This window comes from Dendrobates tinctorius, unplaced genomic scaffold (genome assembly GCF_039654945.1).
Source record: "Dendrobates tinctorius isolate UK_male_01 unplaced genomic scaffold, ASM3965494v1 ptg000150l, whole genome shotgun sequence".
NCBI classification, from domain to species: Eukaryota; Metazoa; Chordata; class Amphibia; order Anura; family Dendrobatidae; genus Dendrobates; species Dendrobates tinctorius.
In genome coordinates this window covers 1,025,215-1,045,858 of record NW_027361817.1, presented here as the reverse complement: position 1 = coordinate 1,045,858, position 20,644 = coordinate 1,025,215, and the positions used below count along the sequence as shown (strand labels likewise).

Below are 20,644 nucleotides of genomic sequence, written 5' to 3'. Positions count from 1 at the left end.
GTAAAACTCCTTGAGAGTGTCACTCAAGCCAGTTCACGCATGGTTGCTTTGCCTCCAATGGCTGTCGCTGGACCTCCTGGCTCTGCACGCCAATCCACACAGGGAACTTTACACAGCTCCTGCTGCGGTCACTCTTGGTCCTGGCACGCTCCTACGAGCCACAGCAAACCTGGGTTGAGGGTGTTGCAACATTCGTAACCCCACTGAGTTACCGCCAGAAGCTTTACTCTTTGTGGCTCAGCTGAGCCACAGCCAGATGCCCGCTTCCACGTGTCCTGTTGCAGTAGTATCATTGCCCTTAGCAACCAGGCTGCACTGCTGCAGAACCGAGAAGACGTGCACCTCATCCGTTGCCCCCAGCAACCAAGGTGGTAGCCCTCGTCCATTGCCCCTAGGAACAAGGCTACAAGAGTGCCCGCATTCTCCAACACATGTGACGTAGCAATCACTTGAGAGCTGGAGTACACTCCCTTGGCGGCAATATTCAACAAACAGCAGCCTTTTCTCATTATCATAAGTCCATGACTGGTTTATTATATATATAAAAAAAAAAAGATAAACCACACCCTATAAGCGTCAAAGTCTTTAAGACAAATTTGTAGAGGCGCACGTCAAAACCAGGGAGCCCATCCTGGAGCAAGTTCCATAACAATAGATAAAAAAGACAGCTCCTCAGGCAATAGTGAAAAAAAAGGCTTACATTTTATTCTGCCTCCTGTGGCGACGTTTCGGTCCGAAGACGTTTTTCAAGCACAGTACAGAGTGTTCTAACCACCGTTATATAGGACAAGTACCACCCACCAATTTAACAAAGCACCAATAAAATACAGACACAATAGTAAATACAATCCCATCAAAACAAAAAGCAAACATATAATTAAAAACAATCCCACTGAGCATCCGTTGCATTACTAGCTAATCTACCATCAAATCGCTAGCTCTGATCAGTATTATACCTGTAACACAGAGCAGAGTTTGCACAAATAACTTCCTGATGGTAGAATGTAAACAGACACTCCCCCACCAATCAATGCATAGCATCCCCCTTTGTCATGGTTGCAGCCACTCCCACAGCTGTGATCTCACAGCTCCCAATCCAATCATAGCTAAGCACAGTGACTCATAGCTCAGCATTTCATTAACCCATAACTCTGCGCATGTCTCAATCTCCCACAGTGTTTTACAAGTCCAAGCATCAAACATTGTTCCTGCATCATGTTGCTCCACAGCACTGCGCATGTCATGATGTCCGACATCAGTTAATCTCATGTTGTTGTGCCTTTCTCCATTGCGTATGTCACAGCGTCCTGCTCCAGCAATGTCCCAGATGCTTCAATATGATTGGTCAAAACAGAAAACGTCCAACATAATAGTAACATATATACAAAGCAGCAAGCCCACATATATTATGGGAGTTAACGTATCCAGTGGCACGATCACATATATTAGTGGGATACCTAGAGGGATATAACCTGGAACATATCATTAAGACAAACATGAATATATCTCGCTCTACCAATGGCATTATATAGACAAAATCTCTTAAAGAAAACAAAAAGCAAAAAACACAAATATCCTGAACTAAAAGGTAAAAAATAAACTGCAAATAATTCATAAAGGTAATAATAATAAGGGTATTTAGTAAACATAATTTTGATCAAAATAATGTACAAGCCATCCCGCCATGTCACGGCAACCCTTATGGGACAGTCCTACTCTAGTATTTAAAACCTTTTCACTTGCCAAGTGACGTAAATGTGAACAAGGGTCGAGCGGCTGAACCACTAGTAAAAGCTTAGGCCAGACAGGATGGTTTTCCCAGCTCAGAAAAAGGGCGGTCACACCCATATATGCACTGAATGCACAATGAAATGAATAAAAAACGAATCTGAACTGAGAAAGTAAACCATCCTGTCTGGCCTAAGCTTTTACTAGTGGTTCAGCCGCTCGATCCTTGTTCACATTTACGTCACTTGGCAAGTGAAAAGGTTTTAAATACTAGAGTAGGGACTGTCCCATAAGGGTTGCCGTGACGTGGCGGGATGGCTTGTACATTATTTTGATCAAAATTATGTTTACTAAATACCCTTATTATTATTATTACCTTTATGCATTATTTGCAGTTTAATTTTTACCTTTTAGTTCAGGATATTTGTGTTTTTTGCTTTTTGTTTTCTCTGGTTAATGGTCATGTGTTAATATGCACTTACATTGTGCATACACATTAATTTACTTTCTCAGTTCAGAGTCGTTTTTTATTTTTTTATTAAAATCTCTTAAAGGTACAGTACCAAATAACAATACATCTCGAATAATTCCATATGGACAAGAGGATGGAACATTGATTGTGAGGGTATCTTACTGTGTACAATAATGTATGTATATATATTTTGGTCCTTTTTGGACTGCTGTTATATATACACTCACTGGCCACTTTATTAGGTACACCATGCTAGTAAGGGGTTGGACCCCCTTTGCCTTCAGAACTGCCTCAATTCTTCGTGGCAGAGATTCAACAAGGTGCTGGAAGCATTCCTCAGAGATTTTGGACCATATTGACATGATGGCATCACACAGTTGGCGCAGATTTGTCGGCTGCACATCCCTGATGCGAATCTCCCGTTCCACCACATCCCAAAGATGCTCTATTGGATTGAGATCTGGTGACTGAGGAGGCCATTTGAGTACAGTGAACTCATTGTCATGTTCAAGAAACCAATCTGAGATGATTCGAGCTTTATGACATGGCGCATTATCCTGCTGAAAGTAGCCATCAGATGTTGGGTACATTGTGGTCATAAAGGGATGGACATGGTCAGCAACAATACTCAGGTAGTCTGTGGCGTTGCAACGATGCTCAATTGGTACCAAGGGGCCCAAAGAGTGCCCAGAAAAAATTCCCCACACCATGACATCACCACCACCAGCCTGAACCGTTGATACAAGGCAGGATGGATCCATGCTTTCATGTTGTTTACGCCAAATTCTGACCCTACCATCCGAATGTCGCAGCAGAAATCGAGACTCATCAGACCAGGCAACGTTTTTCCAATCTTCTACTGTCCAATTTCGATGAGCTTGTGCAAATTGTAGCCTCAGTTTCCTGTTCTTAGCTGAGAGGAGTGGTACCCAGTGTGGTCTTCTGCTGCTGTAGCCCATCTGCCTCAAAGTTCGACGCACTGTGCGTTCAGAGATGCTCTTCTGCCTACCTTGGTTGTAACGGGTGGCAATTTGAGTCACTGTTGCCTTTCTATCAGCTCGAACCAGTCTGCCCATTCTCCTCTGACCTCTGGCATCAACATGGCATTTCCGGCCACAGAACTGCCGCTCACTGGATTTTTTTTCTTTTTCGGACCATTCTCTGTAAACCCTAGAGATGGTTGTGCGTGAAAATCCCAGTAGATCAGCAGTTTCTGAAATTCTCAGACCAGCCCTTCTGGCACCAACAATCATGCCACGTTCAAAGGCACTCAAATCACCTTTCTTCCCCATACTGATGCTCGGTTTGAACTGCAGGAGATTGTCTTGACCATGTCTACATGCCTAAATGCACTGAGTTGCCGTCATGTGATTGGCTGATTAGAAATTAAGTCTTAACACACAGTTGGACAGGTGTACCTAATAAAGTGGCCAGTGAGTGTATATATTTATTTATTATATGGATGAGTGCAACTAGAATGATCCATGTAGTTACATATGTATCCTTTTTGGGTTGGATTATTCTGTGGGATTGCCCGGTTGCATTTTTTCATCCATATTAATGGATATTGTGTGTGTATATATATATATACTGTATATATATATATGTATATATATACACACCCCTCTATAATGATTGTTCCTAGATTGTATTTATATTGCTACATTGCTCTTGTAGGTATATACTGTATATCATGGGATGGTTTTATATGGACATTTTTTCTGGTAGTATTTTTCTGTGGGTTATATATGGATTGGGGATTTCTGAGATATTGGGGACTACTTGCAAAATTTGTAAATTTATAAATATTGTTTGGAATCTTAGCTTCCTTATTTTGCTTGAAATCTTGTCCATATGGGATTATTCGAGATGTATTGTTTTTTGGTACTGCACCTTTAAGAGATTTTGTCTATATAATGCCATTGGTAGAGCGAGATATATTCATGTTTGTCTTAATGATATGTTCCTGGTTATATCCCTCTAGGTATCCCACTAATATATGTGATTGTGCTACGGGATACAGTTATCTCCCATAATATATGCGGGCTTGCTGCTTTGTATACAGTATGTGTCACTATTATGATGGACATTTCTGTTTTGACCAATCATATTGAAGCATCAGGGACATTACTGGAGCAGGACGCTGTGACATACGCAATGGAGAAAGGCACAACAACATGGATTAACTGATGTCAGACATCATGACATGCGCAGTGCTGTGGAGCAACATGATGCAGGAACAATGTTTGATGCTTGGACTTGTAAAACATTGTGGGAGATTGAGACATGCACAGTGTTATGGGTTAATGAAACGCGGAGCTATGAGTCACTGTGCTTAGCTAATATGCAAATTGCCTCTTCAAAGAGAAAGAGGACTTTTACTCTACAGCACCACCTATTGGTAGTAGCGATCCTACAAGTCACAATCAACCCTTTAACGAGTCTTGTAATACGACTTAGGATAAAAGCCAAATCAGAATCTCAATTTGCAGACACGGTGTTTCGGGCTATTGGCCCTCGTCAGTGCAAAGTATGAGATCTGATTTGGCTAGGTGAGAGGCTCTGGACTGAGGTCTAAGGGGTAAGGTTTCTCCTTGTGGAGAGTGACATACCAGCTCTGGCTTGTCAAGGTAAGGAGGCCTATTCGCCATGCAATGGATTGGGAGCTGTGAGATCACATCTGTGGGAGTGGCTGCAACCATGACAATGGGGGATGCTATGCATTGATTGGTGGGGGAGTGTCTGTTTACATTCTACCATCAGGAAGTTATTTGTGCAAACTCTGCTCTGTGTTACAGGTATAATACCGATCAGAGCTAGCGATTTGATGGTAGATTAGCTAGTAATGCAATGGATGCTCAGTGGGATTGTTTTTAATTATATGTTTGGTTTTTTGTTTTGAAGGGATTGTATTTACTATTGTGTCTGTATTTTATTGGTGCTTTGTTAAATTGGTGGGTGGTACTTGTCCTATATAATGGTGGTTAGAACACTCTGTACTGTGCTTGAAAAACGTCTTCGGACCGAAACGTCGCCACAGGAGGCAGAATAAAATGTAAGCCTTCTGGTTTATTATATATAGGGCGTTTGAACATCAGAGCACTGATATATAGTCCATTTCAACTGCGGTTACGTCCGCACAGTTCTATACCTGACGTCCGTCAGGTCACAATTCCCCAGGCTCTGGGTTAACTGCTCAACAGATCCTCAGGTTTCCCAGCCTGGATTCATATGATTTAAATTGTCTTTTGTAAGCAATATATGGATTCATATAGGTCCTGTCCGCAGTTCAAATCTTAAGTACCCCCTGGACTCTCAGGAGCACTAGCCAGCTCCAGGCTCACATGTGGGTATCCTCCATGTGGTGCATCCAGGAAGACATATAGGACCTTTCTGACTTTATAGGAGCACACCCGTCGGAAGGTGTGTGGTTAACCAGTCCCACCCATCACTTCGGGTTAACCCTAAAATCCAGCCCTTTACAATATACAGGTTTGTGTGACTACAAGACCAAGCCATCTGACCTGCATTCATATCGCAGCAGACTGCTGTCTGTGCGATACACTCCTATCTCTCCATATATCGCTAGTTGGTACATCACTAATATATATATATATATATATATATATAGACCATAAAAACATATGCACAAAGGCGCAAGTTGCTACGTTCTAGTGCCTGCAGCTGCAAATATGGACAAAAACCACCCAATTTGTCCAACAATAAGTCAATTAATAAAAATAAATTATTTGCGCTAGCAGGGTAAATGCTGGACAAAAAATATGTAAATAAACACAGTGCACTTCTCCCCTTCTCACACAGAGGGTAGTACCGTTCAGCAATAATAAGGAATTGACCACAGTGGAGCTAGGTCACAAAACGTATATAGCGATACCTTCGTTCCAATGAATTATCAACTGATGGAGGAATCCTTCCTCAAGCGGGGTCCCGGTGCAGAAGTGGCAATTCAAACAGTGGTAGTGATGAAGGTGCCAAGCTTTAGATTGTTGAGGCTCAGTTGGGAACTGCAGGTATTGGACGCTGCTCCGGCCGGTAGCGAGCGTCCGTCTAATCGCGTGACCGCCGCCGCCACCCGGCGAATATGACCGCGCGAATAGATTCAAAGCCGGCAAGGTTGCAAGACGTGCAGGACCTTGCGTGACGTCACGGTCACGTGGAGAACCACGTGACTGGCTAGTGAGCGCAAAAAGGACCAAAAAAGCTGTCTTACGCGTTTCGGAATCACCGGATTCCTTCCTCAGAGAGGAAGAATAATATATGCGGGCTTGCTGCTTTGTATACAGTATGTGTCACTATTATGATGGACGTTTTCTGTTTTGACCAATCATATTGAAGCATCAGGGACATTGCTGGAGCAGGACGCTGTGACATACGCAATGGAGAAAGGCACAACAACATGAGATTAACTGATGTCAGACATCATGACATGCGCAGTGCTGTGGAGCAACATGATGCAGGAACAATGTTTGATGCTTGGACTTGTAAAACATTGTGGGAGATTGAGACATGCACAGTGTTATGGGTTAATGAAACGCGGAGCTATGAGTCACTGTGCTTAGCTAATATGCAAATTGCCTCTTCAAAGAGAAAGAGGACTTTTACTCTACAGCGCCACCTATTGGTAGTAGCGATCCTACAAGTCACAATCAACCCTTTAACGAGTCTTGTAATATGACTTAGGATAAAAGCCAAATCAGAATCTCAATTTGCAGACACGGTGTTTCGGGCTATTGGCCCTCGTCAGTGCAAAGTATGAGATCTGATTTGGCTAGGTGAGAGGCTCTGGACTGTATATATATATCAGCTCCATTACAAGGGCTTTGCACATTTATCTGCTGCAAGATTTGGTCCTTGCTGATCCAAATGCCATCCAGCAAGTCCTTCCCTGCTGCACAATCTCCTTCCACCCATGTTGCTACTTCTGACCTACAGTTTAAAGAATCCACTTCACCAAGTGAGCCAAGAGTAGTTAAATAACTTAAGAATAAAGGAAATTGAAAATTCATTCTGCAGAGGGTAACAATATTTTAAATGACACTTTAAGTAAAACAAATTGTAATACAAATATGTTTAATAACAGATCTAATATGCTCATGTTTTTACCTGTCCATCCAACCTTCATCAGGATTCTCTGCCCAGACAGAGGTAATGGCAGTTTTCTCCTTAGCAGTCCATTGCTCCATTGTTGCTCTTGGGTTATAGCAGTGGTTTACAACGTTTCTAAGCCAAGTACTTCCTAGAGACAAGTGACAATAGAGGACACAATGAAGCAGTCAGCTTTACATTTCAAAAAATAAATAGATTATTGTCATTGGAACACTTCTAAAACACAGCAAATATATTTAATCTTTTAAGAAAATGCAGGAGTATGGATTTAAAAAAAAAACTTTGAGAGCTAATAGCTTGCATAAAACCACAGATAACAAAAAGTAAACATATTGGAAAAAGTTATCTGTTGTGATTATTAATTCCTTTGCCACCTAGGTGAACAGTGTGCAAGGAAATATGGTTTTCTTTTTTTCTATTTTGTCAGCATGAAACTAAGTCAAATTAGTTTGGATGTACACCAAGTTTGAACTGAAAAAGTCAAACTTATGTCCAAAACCAGTGTGAGGCGAGCATTTCCAGCAAGTAGTGATGAGTAGTGTTGAGCATTCCGATACTGCAAATATCGGGTATCGGCCGATATTCACTGTATCGGAGTTCCGATACTGAGTTCCGATATTTTTACAATATCGAACACCAGAATTGGAAGTTCCCATAATGCAATGAGCCAGTTGTGTTAGCCATGTTAACTAATGGCATGGCTGTGATTGGCTACTGAAATTATGTCATCATGATGCGCGGTCTGTGCGGGCCTGCCATGTGTCTGTGTGGGCTGCCGGGGGTCTGTGCGGGCCTGCCGGGGGTCTGTGCGGGCCTGCCGGGGGACTGTGCGGGCTGCCGGGGTCTGTGTGGGCCTGCCAGGGATCTGTACGAGCCTGCCGGGGGTCTGTGCGGGCCTGCCGGGGGTCTGTGCGGGCTGCTGGGGGTCTGTGCGGGCCTGCCGGGGGTCTGAGCGGGCTGACGGGGGTCTGTGCAGGCCTGCCGGGGGTCTGTGCGGGCTGCCGGGGGTCTGTGCGGGCCTGCCGGGGGTCGTGTGTGTGTGCAGGCATTGTCCGATGGGACTACAAGTCCCATCGGGCTATGCCTGCTACAATGACAGTGATTGACACATTAGCCAATGATGGGACAGTAGTAGTCCCATCATCCGGCTAATGTGTTGAATGTAAAAAAAACCCCATACATACTACATACATACTACATATATACAACATACATACATACTACATACATACTTCATATATACTACATTCATACAACATACATACATACTACATATATACTACATTCATACAACATACATACATACTACATAACACATACATACTACATATATACTAAATTCATACAGCATACATACTACATACATACTACATATATACTACATTCATACAACATACATACATACATACTACATACATACTACATATATACTACATTCATACAACATACATACATACATACTACATAATACATATATACTACATTCATACAACATACATACATACATAATACATACAACATACATACATACTACATATATACTACATTCATACTACATACTACATACATACTACATATAATCTACATTCATACAACATACATACATACTACATAATACATACTACATACAGTGGGGAAAAAAAGTATTTAGTCAGTCAGCAATAGTGCAAGTTCCACCACTTAAAAAGATGAGAGGCGTCTGTAATTTACATCATAGGTAGACCTCAACTATGGGAGACAAACTGAGAAAAAAAAATCCAGAAAATCACATTGTCTGGTTTTTTTTCATTTTATTTGCATATTATGGTGGAAAATAAGTATTTGGTCAGAAACAAAATTTAATCTCAATACTTTGTGATATATCCTTTGTTGGCAATGACAGAGGTCAAACGTTTTCTGTAAGTCTTCACAAAGTTGCCACACACTGTTGTTGGTATGTTGGCCCATTCCTCCATGCAGATCTCCTCTAGAGCAGTGATGTTTTTGGCTTTTCGCTTGGCAACACGGACTTTCAACTCCCTCCAAAGGTTTTCTATAGGGTTGAGATCTGGAGACTGGCTAGGCCACTCCAGGACCTTGAAATGCTTCTTACGAAGCCACTCCTTCGTTGCCCTGGCGGTGTGCTTTGGATCATTGTCATGTTGAAAGACCCAGCCACGTTTCATCTTCAATGCCCTTGCTGATGGAAGGAGGTTTGCACTCAAAATCTCACGATACATGGCCCCATTCATTCTTTCATGTACCCGGATCAGTCGTCCTGGCCCCTTTGCAGAGAAACAGCCCCAAAGCATGATGTTTCCACCACCATGCTTTACAGTAGGTATGGTGTTTGATGGATGCAACTCAGTATTCTTTTTCCTCCAAACACGACAAGTTGTGTTTCTACCAAACAGTTCCAGTTTGGTTTCATCAGACCATAGGACATTCTCCCAAAACTCCTCTGGATCATCCAAATGCTCTCTAGCAAACTTCAGACGGGCCCGGACATGTACAGGCTTAAGCAGTGGGACACGTCTGGCACTGCAGGATCTGAGTCCATGGTGGCGTAGTGTGTTACTTATGGTAGGCCTTGTTACATTGGTCCCAGCTCTCTGCAGTTCATTCACTAGGTCCCCCCGCGTGGTTCTGGGATTTTTGTTCACCGTTCTTGTGATCATTCTGACCCCACGGGGTGGGATTTTGCGTGGAGCACCAGATCGAGGGAGATTATCAGTGGTCTTGTATGTCTTCCATTTTCTAATTATTGCTCCCACAGTTGATTTCTTCACTCCAAGCTGGTTGGCTATTGCAGATTCAGTCTTCCCAGCCTGGTGCAGGGCTACAATTTTGTTTCTGGTGTCCTTTGACAGCTCTTTGGTCTTCACCATAGTGGAGTTTGGAGTCAGACTGTTTGAGGGTGTGCACAGGTGTCTTTTTATACTGATAACAAGTTTAAACAGGTGCCATTACTACAGGTAATGAGTGGAGGAAAGAGGAGACTCTTAAAGAAGAAGTTACAGGTCTGTGAGAGCCAGAAATCTTGATTGCTTGTTTCTGACCAAATACTTATTTTCCACCATAATATGCAAATAAAATGAAAAAAAAACAGACGATGTGATTTTCTGGATTTTTTTTTCTCAGTTTGTCTCCCATAGTTGAGGTCTACCTATGATGTAAATTACAGACGCCTCTCATCTTTTTAAGTGGTGGAACTTGCACTATTGCTGACTGACTAAATACTTTTTTCCCCACTGTATATACTACATTCATACAACATACATACATACTACATACCTACTGTACATACAACATACATACAACATGCTACATACATACAACATACATACTACATACATACTACATACAATACATTCATACATTCATACAATACATACATATAGACATACAGTACATATAACATAGAGTACATACTCACCATCACTTGTCACTTTCATCCCCAAAGTCAGTGTTATCTGTAAAAAATATTAAAATAACAAACAACCAATATACTCCCTGATCTGCAGAAATCCACGAGTGTCCTACGACGATCTCCTGCAGTGCACCACTGAGAGGTTACTATAGTTCACTGGTCTCACTTTATGGCAAAAGCTGCATGGGAACTTTCTCACACAGCAATGCCAAAAGTGAGACTAGGAACTATTTTTTTTACAGTGGCGGAGGAATACAGTGCGGAAGGATACCTACCTCCCGTCATTGTATTGCTGAAGCCCATAGAGAGTGGTCGCATCAGCTGATGCTGCTGTTCTCCACGGGAGATCGTCGTGGGACACTCGTGGATTTCTGCGGATCAGGGAGTATATTGGTTGTTTGTTATTTTAATATTTTTTACAGATGACACTGGCTTCGGGGATCAAAGTGACAAGTGATGGTGAGTATGTACTCTATGTTATATGTACTGTATGTCTATATGTATGTATTGTATGAATGTATGAATGTATTGTATGTAGTATGTATGTAGTATGTATGTTGTATGTAGCATGTTGCATGTATGTTGTATGTATGCAGTATGAATGTAGTATGTAGTATGTATGTATGTTGTATGAATGTAGTATATATGTAGTATGTATGTATGTTGTATGAATGTAGTATATATGTAGTATGCATGTATGTTGTATGAATGTAGTATATATGTAGTATGTATGTATGTATGTTGTATGAATGTAGTATATATGTAGTATGTATGTATGTTGTATGAATGTAGTATGTATGTATTATGTAGTATGTATGTATGTTGTATGAATGTAGTATATATGTAGTATGTATGTATGTTGTATGTATGTTATATGAATGTAGTATATATAAAGTATGTATGCAGTATGTAGTATGTATGTATGTTGTATATATGTAGTATGTATGCTTTTTTTTTTTTTACATTCAACACATTAGCTGGATGATGGGACTACTACTGTCCCATCATTGGCTAATGTGTCAATCACTGTAATTGTAGCAGGCATAGCCCGATGGGACTTGTAGTCCCATCGGACAATGCCTGTACATACACACAACTCCCGGCAGGCCCGCACAGACCCCCGGCAGCCCGAACAGACCCCCGGCAGGCCCGCACAGACCCCCGAGAGGCCCGTACAGACCCCGCCCACACACACACACGCACAGTCTCCGCCCACGCACCGCCCACACTCTTCCCCCCACCCGAACTGGATGTGTAAGGAATGAAGGGGTTTATTTTCATTCCGATACTTGTGCCCCATTGACTTGCATGGGTTTCCGGTATCGGAATCGGCGATACCCGATATTTTGGGGGTATCAGTCCGATCCAATTTGATCCGATATTTCCCGATATCGGAAGGTATCGCTCAACACTAGTGATGAGCGAACGTGCTCGCCACTACTCGTTACTCGCCCGAGTATCATGGTACTTGGTGTACTCGGCGAGCACCAAGCACTTCCGGGATTACTCAGCGGGAACTTGGGTCTCTACCCAGCTTTTTCGGTGGACTTTAGAGACCCAATCACATGCAGGGATTGTCTGCCAGGCAATGAAATGCCGCAGCCATCTTTGTTGTGGTTGTGCAGTGATTGGCTGGCCGCACAGCATCATCAGGGGTATAAGAGACCAGATGCCGCCCTGCTTGGGGCATTCAGCTCCGGATTTAGATAGTGTAGGGAGAGCTGCTGCCGAGATAGGGTCAGAGTTGGGGATTTATTAGTTAGTGTGGGGTATACTATCCTAAATACTCACATCCAGCTAAACCAACAGTCCTTCTAAGGACTAATTCCGGAGTATATAGGTTCCAGTGTTGGGCAGGCAGGGTAGTGTACGTCGCTCTATACACATCAGTGCAAGGCCTGCAGGCACTGTATGTGTGTATATCATTGGATATATAAAAAGGGTCCATTCCCTTCCTGTGTTCTGGTGCTGCTGCTGCTACCTGTAGGATTTATTGGCCGTATATAGCTACCCCCAGGTGTAAATGGAATACAGGCCACACATTTTTTGGTGTGGTATCTCCGTACCAGCTCATATCTGTGTGTGCTCAAAGTTTGGTCAGTTTACAGTGGTTTTTTTTTGTCCTGGCTGACACTGTACTTAAATACAGCAGTAGAGATGAGCGACTTTGCCTTTTTTGTGGTCGAGTCGGGTTTCATGAAACCCGACTTTCGCAAAAGTCGGGTCGAACGAAATCGGCCGATTATCGTGAAAAGTCGAAGGCCAACTGAAACACGAAACCCAATGCAAGTCAATGGGGAAGCAAAGTCGGCAGGGAGTGGAAGACAGGAAACTCACCTACATTGCCCTTTTGAATGCCAAAAACATCAATTCTGATTACTGAAGCTTTTCAACCTTAATTTACTTCATAATACTAGTTACGCACTGGAAAATGGGGGTTATTTGGCTAAATTTGTGGGGGGGTAGGGCTGGCTCCAGGTTTTCATGTGCCCTGGGCCAAAGAGCGCCCCTTTAACACATACCACAACTCATGATGCTCCGATACTGCAGAGAAATAGCGGCATAGTACAATGAAAAATAATGAAAGAAGAAGCGATCCAGCTGAGTGCTCTGGTGATTTATTGAATGCTGTTCAGACAACAGAACATTGTTTACGCGTTTCTGGCTAGATGCCCTTAATCATAACAACTAGTGAATGTTGCCAGTTCCACTATATACCCCCTCTTTGATAGGGGAAATTAAGTGCAAGTGGAAACATATGTGTCAGCAAATAATGCTATGTTATACAAAAGTGAATAAGTGAAAAAACAAAACCATGAAAAAAAAAAAAATTATAAAAATGTCTTACTGAAACCACATGTAATGCTCTTTCAGATCGTATATAACAAAAAAACTCAATTGAGTTTTATTCTGAGTGAATTTGTATATATATATGTGTATAATGACCAATGCAATTTATAAGTCATTAGATGTATGATTTTTATGGTTCATATTATTAATCATTGTTAGTCATTGATAAACAATGATATAAATAAATGTAGAGCAATTATAAGGGTTTTCACAAAAATAATATCGACATGATATATGATACATGATGGTGGAAAATATACACTTATAGACAATCATTATATATGAATAAAATCCTAAGAACTGGAAACAAAAAACGAAGACAAACATGGATGAGTTATTTTCAGGATCAGTATGAACAAAGTTCCATAATGGTCAATTCCGATATTGAAGACGTTCCTTTCTCAAAATTTTTTTTTTTTTTTCCAAATCGATCACTGTGGGAATGACCAAACCAACGCAAGTAAGTGTGAACAGTGTCCTGCAACAAATCATTCCCGACATCGAGGACAAAAATCTCCATAAAAATCTTCCAAGCCAAATATGGTCACAATTTCAAATAATCATGGATAGACATAAATAAATCCTATAACACTCAATTTAAGGATTATTTCCATGATTATAAAAAAACAATGATATTTTCAGAAGTATATCTGTAAAATGCAAGAATTGTTGGTTATCGACAAAGTCATGTTAGTGAACACTGTCATAAGATAAGGTGCCAAAGTTGATCTTAAAAAATGTGTTTTCTTTTTTTTTTTCCTTCTTACAATCACTGCACAACCACACGTATTGTTGCAGTGATTAAAACTTTAGCACCTGGAAGTATCAAAGCATGTGCAAGTTCACTAAATAAAGTGCACAATGAACCCAGTTAAATTGTCACAGAATCTAAATATGTTTGTATTAAAATCAAATAATGACAGTGTAAGGCTTTAACTAAAGACATTATACCAAACAGATTGTTATTGCGGTAACTAATAATGCAACATGATATCTCGTCTAAGATTCAAGCCTTGTGGGACTCTAGTGTCCAATTGAAAAATCCACCAAGCCTCTCTATTTCTCAGATCATTTAGATTAAAGCCATGTCTGGATTTTTTGTGAAGGTTTTCAATCGCATATGCAGAAAAAAATTCAATTGTTTTGTCATGTTTTTGAATAAAGTGTTTAGAAGCCTGTGATGTATTTTTTGCTGGGTTATATTTAACAATATCATGAAGATGCTCCTTAATTCGGGTGCGAACTGAACGTTTTGTGCTACCAACATATTTGAGATTGCATTTTGTGCACTCTATAATATAGGTGACCCACCGAGTATTACAATTCAAAAAGGAACTGATCTGATATTTATTGTTATTAGTTGTGTTGGTAAAAAACTTACATTTCTTAGCCACTGTGCACATTTTGCAGTTATGCAAACCGCACTTGTAAAAACCCCTCAATGATAACCAATTGCCTTTAGATTGAGAAGATCTGATAGCACTGGGTGAAAGAATATTGGCTAGTGTGGTAGCTTTTTTATATACTACTTTGTAGTTGTTATGTAAAATATTATTTAGGATATTGTCTTCTCTCAAGATGGAAATATTTTTATGAAACATACGTTTGATGATATCAAATTGATTACTATATTTCAAAACAAGTGTAAGTGAGCTATTTTGTGACATATAGTTCTTCTTCCACTTTTTAGATTTTTGATTTAATTCTAATCCTAGTGAATTTTTTGAATTTTTGAATTTATTTGATTTTTTATTAGAATCTACTATTTTTTTGGCTCTATTGATCATCCAATTTTTATATCCTCTAGCTTGTAGGCGATTTTCAATGCTATTTATTTCTGCGATATAAGAATCAGGGGTGTTACAAATACGGTCTGCTCTGATAATCTCACCCAATGGAATCGCTTTAATTGTATGTGCTGGATGGTGGCTGGTAGCATGCAAAATAGTACTGCCTGCTATCTGCTTTCTATAAGTTTTAGTGAAAATCCTAGAAAACATCCTCCCCTCCAAGGTCAGATCCAAAAATTGGGTGACATTATGATTATGTTGAACTTTAAATTCAAGATTGAAAATATTATTATTTAAATAAAAAATGAAATTCTGTACGGCAGCTTCACAGCCCATCCATATGATTAGCATATCATCTATGAATCTGCCGTACCAAATTACATCCTTCAAAAAGGGATTCAATGGATTATAAATGTACAATCCCTCCCACCAGCTCATGGTCAAATTTGCTACAGAGGGTGAATACTTTGCTCCCATTGAAACTCCTGCACTCTGAATAAAATATTTGCCATTAAAATAGAAATAATTATTAAGCATAAGAAATTGGACAACATCTACGATGTAATTTATGATGTCCATAGTCATATCAGAATAGGTAATTAAATGGTGTTTGAGTGCAGATAGTGCCACAGCCACGGGTATGGATTGATATAAAGACACCACATCTATAGTTAGCCATGAATATCGTGGAGACCACCTTATTTGTTTCATATTTTGGATGACAGAAGAAGTGTCTTTAAGATAACCAGGAACCCTGCGGACGAAAGGTTGTAATATTCTATCTAGCCATTCCCCTAGTTGTTCACTAATGGAACCAATCCCTGATATAAACACATTTTTTAAGATCAACTTTGGCACCTTATCTTATGACAGTGTTCACTAACATGACTTGTCGATAACCAACAATTCTTGCATTTTACAGATATACATCTGAAAATATCATTGTTTTTTTTATAATCATGGAAATAATCCTTAAATTGAGTGTTATAGGATTTATTTATGTCTATCCATGATTATTTGAAATTGTGACCATATTTGGCTTGGAAGATTTTTATGGAGATTTTTGTCCTCGATGTCGGGAATGATTTGTTGCAGGACACTGTTCACACTTACTTGCGTTGGTTTGGTCATTCCCACAGTGATCGATTTGGGAAAAAAAAAATCGCTTCTTCTTTCATTATTGCTGTGCGGTCAGGGCAGGGCCGGATCCGAGTCTGAGGTGCGGTGAGGTCAGACGTGGGTGAGCTGGACTTCTATACAATGAAAAATACTTCACTTTTTGCATCTCATGACTGATATCCATTTTTAATAGCTCCAAAAATGGACAGTATATTACTCCATACAGTATTATGGCCATCGCATAGTGCGCTATACAGAGTAATGAGGCCCATATATTTCTCCATACAGAATCATTGGTCCCATATAATGTTTGAAACAGTATATGATGAAGCTCCACATAATGCTACAGTATATGTTGGTCCCCATGGATGAAGCTCCACTGTTTTATGGGCCCAAATAATGCTCCATACATAATGGGCCCCATTTCTAATGCTCTAGTGTATAATGTGCCCTGTAAATGCTGCTCCAGTGTCTGATGTCCACCTTTGGAATGCTCCAGTGTATGGTGGGCCCCATATATCATTCTCCAGAGTATAGTGCTCCCCAAAAATTGCTGTCCCAACACTGAAAACAATTAAATAAGTCTCCTCGCTATGGAATCCCTGTACTAGTCTGGACTCCTCGTCGTCCCCATCGTCCATCTCACTGCACTTGACCGTTTCTCTCTGATCAGACTATCACTGTCAGGAAACGCGGAAGACGTCATGGTGGTGGAGCAGGGAGAGGTAAGTATTTCAACTTTGCAAGTGCTGTGATCCTGAGCAAGCAGGGGGGGCCCACTCGTTGGTGACGGCAGTGGCACAGGGCCCCTCTAATAGTACAGTGGTGTGTGGCGGTGTGTCTGACGGCGGGTGGGCGGTGTGTGGCGGTGTGTCTGACGGCGGGTGGGGGTGGGCCCTCCCGGTGGGCCCTCAAGGTGGGCCCTCCCGTGGGCCCTCCCACCGGCAGAGACACTTTTGCGTACTATGAGGGGCCCTGTGTCAGTGCCGTCGCCCATGAGTATGCCCCCCCCCACCAGCTCAAGGAACCTGCACTTTCATCTGCACCTTACTCTTTGTCACCGTGTAAGGTGGTATAGTATGCGGGAAGGGGAACCTGAGTTTCCTCTGGGTCAGATTCTGGCTGGGTAGAGTGTGAGGGGAATGTTGTGGTCTGGGTCAATGTACCAGCAGAATCATCTAGCAGTGGCTGGGCATCAGTGCACTTGTGGCGTCCCCAGGAGTACGGTCGCCACAGTGGCATTACCTTCCTCCAAGGGAGTGTGATGTCATGCTTGGGAGCAATGAAGGATCTCTCTAGCAGTTAAACCAACACACAACACATTTCCCACTCCACGCTAGCAGGGAGACCTCTGAACATGACTGCTGAGGAGCTGCTCTCTGTGGTCGGGAGGAGGTAAGTTAGGCCATTCTGTGCAGGGAAGGGGAAGTGTGTGGACATGAGAAGGGGAGCTGGAGGATGAGCAGAGTTAAGGCTCACTCCTAGGTGGAGCGCCTGGTCCGGATTCCGGTCTCCGAGTTTGTAGGGACACTGACGTTCCTGCAGCAGAATCCGGAGGAAGTAGCAGCTGTAAATGCTCTGTACCCAACTGAGGCTCGGAGGCCCCAGCATCCACATGTGTGAGCCAGAAGGAAAAGGCTACGGCTGCCAGCCATACGAGAAAGTTCCAAAAGAGCATCAACAGGGGGAACTTCATTGAACTCAGCACTGCGAGTACCTCAGACAAGCGCTAGAATGGAGGCCACACTACCTATCTGCAGAGAGAGAAATCCAAATTGGCTTCCAGACTGACCAACTCCTTCTCCATCTGTACTCTGGGTCCTGGACAGCACCTACCAAGTACAGGTAAAGGAACTGCATGACTGTGTCTGTCATCTATCTCCTGCGCCTGGCACACTGCTCAGCTACATCCTGCACTGCACACCATCTCCCAACTCTTTCATCTGCCCTGCGACTACAGCCCTACCTGTGCAAGTCTTCTACATCTTAGCTGCACCACAACTTCTGTCCCACAGAAGCGACACTGCAGCGCTGGTCAATCTAATCAGAAACCAGAGGTGGCGTCACGTATCATTCACCTATAAACGTAATTCACCCCTTTGCATGGACGCCCAGGGCCACGGAACGGGTCACCACCACCGTGACACATCCCTGTGAGACACCGGCCCGGTACCGACTAACCCCACTGCCCTGGCTGGCCACCCACACTCCATGTCAGATTCATCTTGGACTGGGGAATTCACGATTTGACTTGATAACCCATGCATGTTATGATAGAAAGAGCTACATGGACTAATGTGAAGTTTGGCCTGCTGCATCATTCACTTTGGGTGGGGGTGCAGGACACAAGGAAAGGGGTTCTTCCTGACCAGGAGCCAGCACTTGACCACTCAGTGCTTGCATTTTTTGAAACTTCAAAAGAGGCGGGCATATTTGATGGAGTCTGGTTCTGCAATGTAAGCCAAAACCAGTTCCTCATGCTCCGCCTTTAAAAGCGGTTAACCTACTCCCAGAAAAGGTATCATTCCATGCGCTCCAGAGCCAGACCATGACGCAGGCTCAACACCTCCTGCCTAGCTGCTATTGTGCTTTTGCCACTACCAGCAGATGCACCACCACCATCATCACCAGCTGGCCCCCCCGCGCCCACGTCCGCGGCCTCTTCCACCAAACTTCAAAATTTTGCACAAAATAGACACAAAATAACATCAGATATATGGCACTGTATCAGAAATGTACAGCTCTATTCAGTCAAAGGATAATTGTCAATCTCCATATATATTCCATCAGTCACACAGAGATGCTCACAGGCTCAGTATGGATTAGACAAGAATATAAAAAGTAGACAAAGTGTACAGTATCATCAGATAGCAGGTATATATAGCATAGTTTAAACATTAACAATGTACGTCTATATATCAGGAGTAGGCTCACCACCACGCTAGTGTTTTGGTTTATCACACAGGAGGCAAATTCGTCGAATGTTCGTCGAACCCCATTGAAAACAAAGGCAGGCAAACACAAACACATACAAACACATAGAAAACAATTATAAAACACCTTAAAAGGTGTCCCAAAGCAGAGAAAATGCTCAGAAGACAAAAATTACATATGGAAAAGGGCAACTACATTTAGAAAAGAGGTGGAGGAGTAAAAAGAGGTGGTGGAGGAGACACAGGCTTGTCATTCCCTTATGAAGTCAAGAAAGGCTGAAATAAAAATGTAAAATACCAACCAAAAAAAAAAATTCTGAAATCGAACACGATCATATACCATCGGACTTCCCACCAATAAATTATGCCAACTGGCGATCGGGTGGCGTTATTCCCACGAACCTCCAAATAGTGTCCATGAAGGCAAAGTGTTTGCTTTCCGGGGGCAGTATGATTGCAAAGCTGAACCTTAAAGGAATGTCCAAAAGGGCACCACCAGGAGTGGAGCCTATGGCTTAATTGGACTCCACCCGGGAAACCACAACCATGCCACCTCAAAAAAAGATGCACATATTGAAAGCTTTGTCGATTGTGTGTGTGGTGTGGTATTTCCGTTTGTAGTTGTGCTAGCAATTTGTCAGCTTTATTCCGTTAATGAATGAGACTCCAGCATGCCCCCGCGGTACGCGTCAAGCTTACTAGAGGGATACGCGAGGCTCTGGCACTATCATGGTCTATCATGTCCGGGGCTGCTTGCGCGCTACACTGAAAGGACCAGCTTTTGTCGCTTACAGGTGCAGATAACCAGCAGAACACTGTTAGTGAAGGGGATCTGTGATTCCAATTATTCCCCGCGAACGATGTTTTCCCAGTAAGTGCAGGTCAACCGCAATTACGGAATTAGGTCTAACCGGCATTCCTGAAAAAATGCAAAAAATTACATGTCCAAACCACAGTTGCTGTAGCTTGCTTAACAGCTCGGCAGCCGTTCTCAGGCCCAGTATGGATACGACAAGATTCTAGAAAGTTGATAAAGGGTACAGTTTCACCGGGTAACACGTATATATGTAGCATAGTTTACACATTAAAAACCTATGTCTATATATCAGGAGGCAGGCTCAGATGGTCTCAGGCCCAGTATGGATTAGACGTGCTTGGACAAAGGTGAGAAAGGGTACCGTATCACTGGATAACAGGTATGTATAGCATAGTTTAC

The 20,644-nt window shown here is 42.1% G+C and overlaps 1 protein-coding gene across 2 annotated transcripts in view; it reads right to left on the bottom strand.

Moving 5' to 3' along the window:
• Positions 1-20,644, bottom strand: part of LOC141049832 (hemoglobin subunit beta-2-like) — a 265,364-nt gene that overhangs the window by 104,344 nt on the left and 140,376 nt on the right. For both annotated transcript variants that reach the window (XM_073546640.1, XM_073546641.1), the window contains one exon: positions 7,325-7,457. In XM_073546640.1, the coding sequence (XP_073402741.1) occupies positions 7,325-7,404 (80 nt within the window). In that variant the 5' untranslated portion in view covers positions 7,405-7,457. The remainder of the gene's footprint in view (positions 1-7,324; positions 7,458-20,644) is intronic.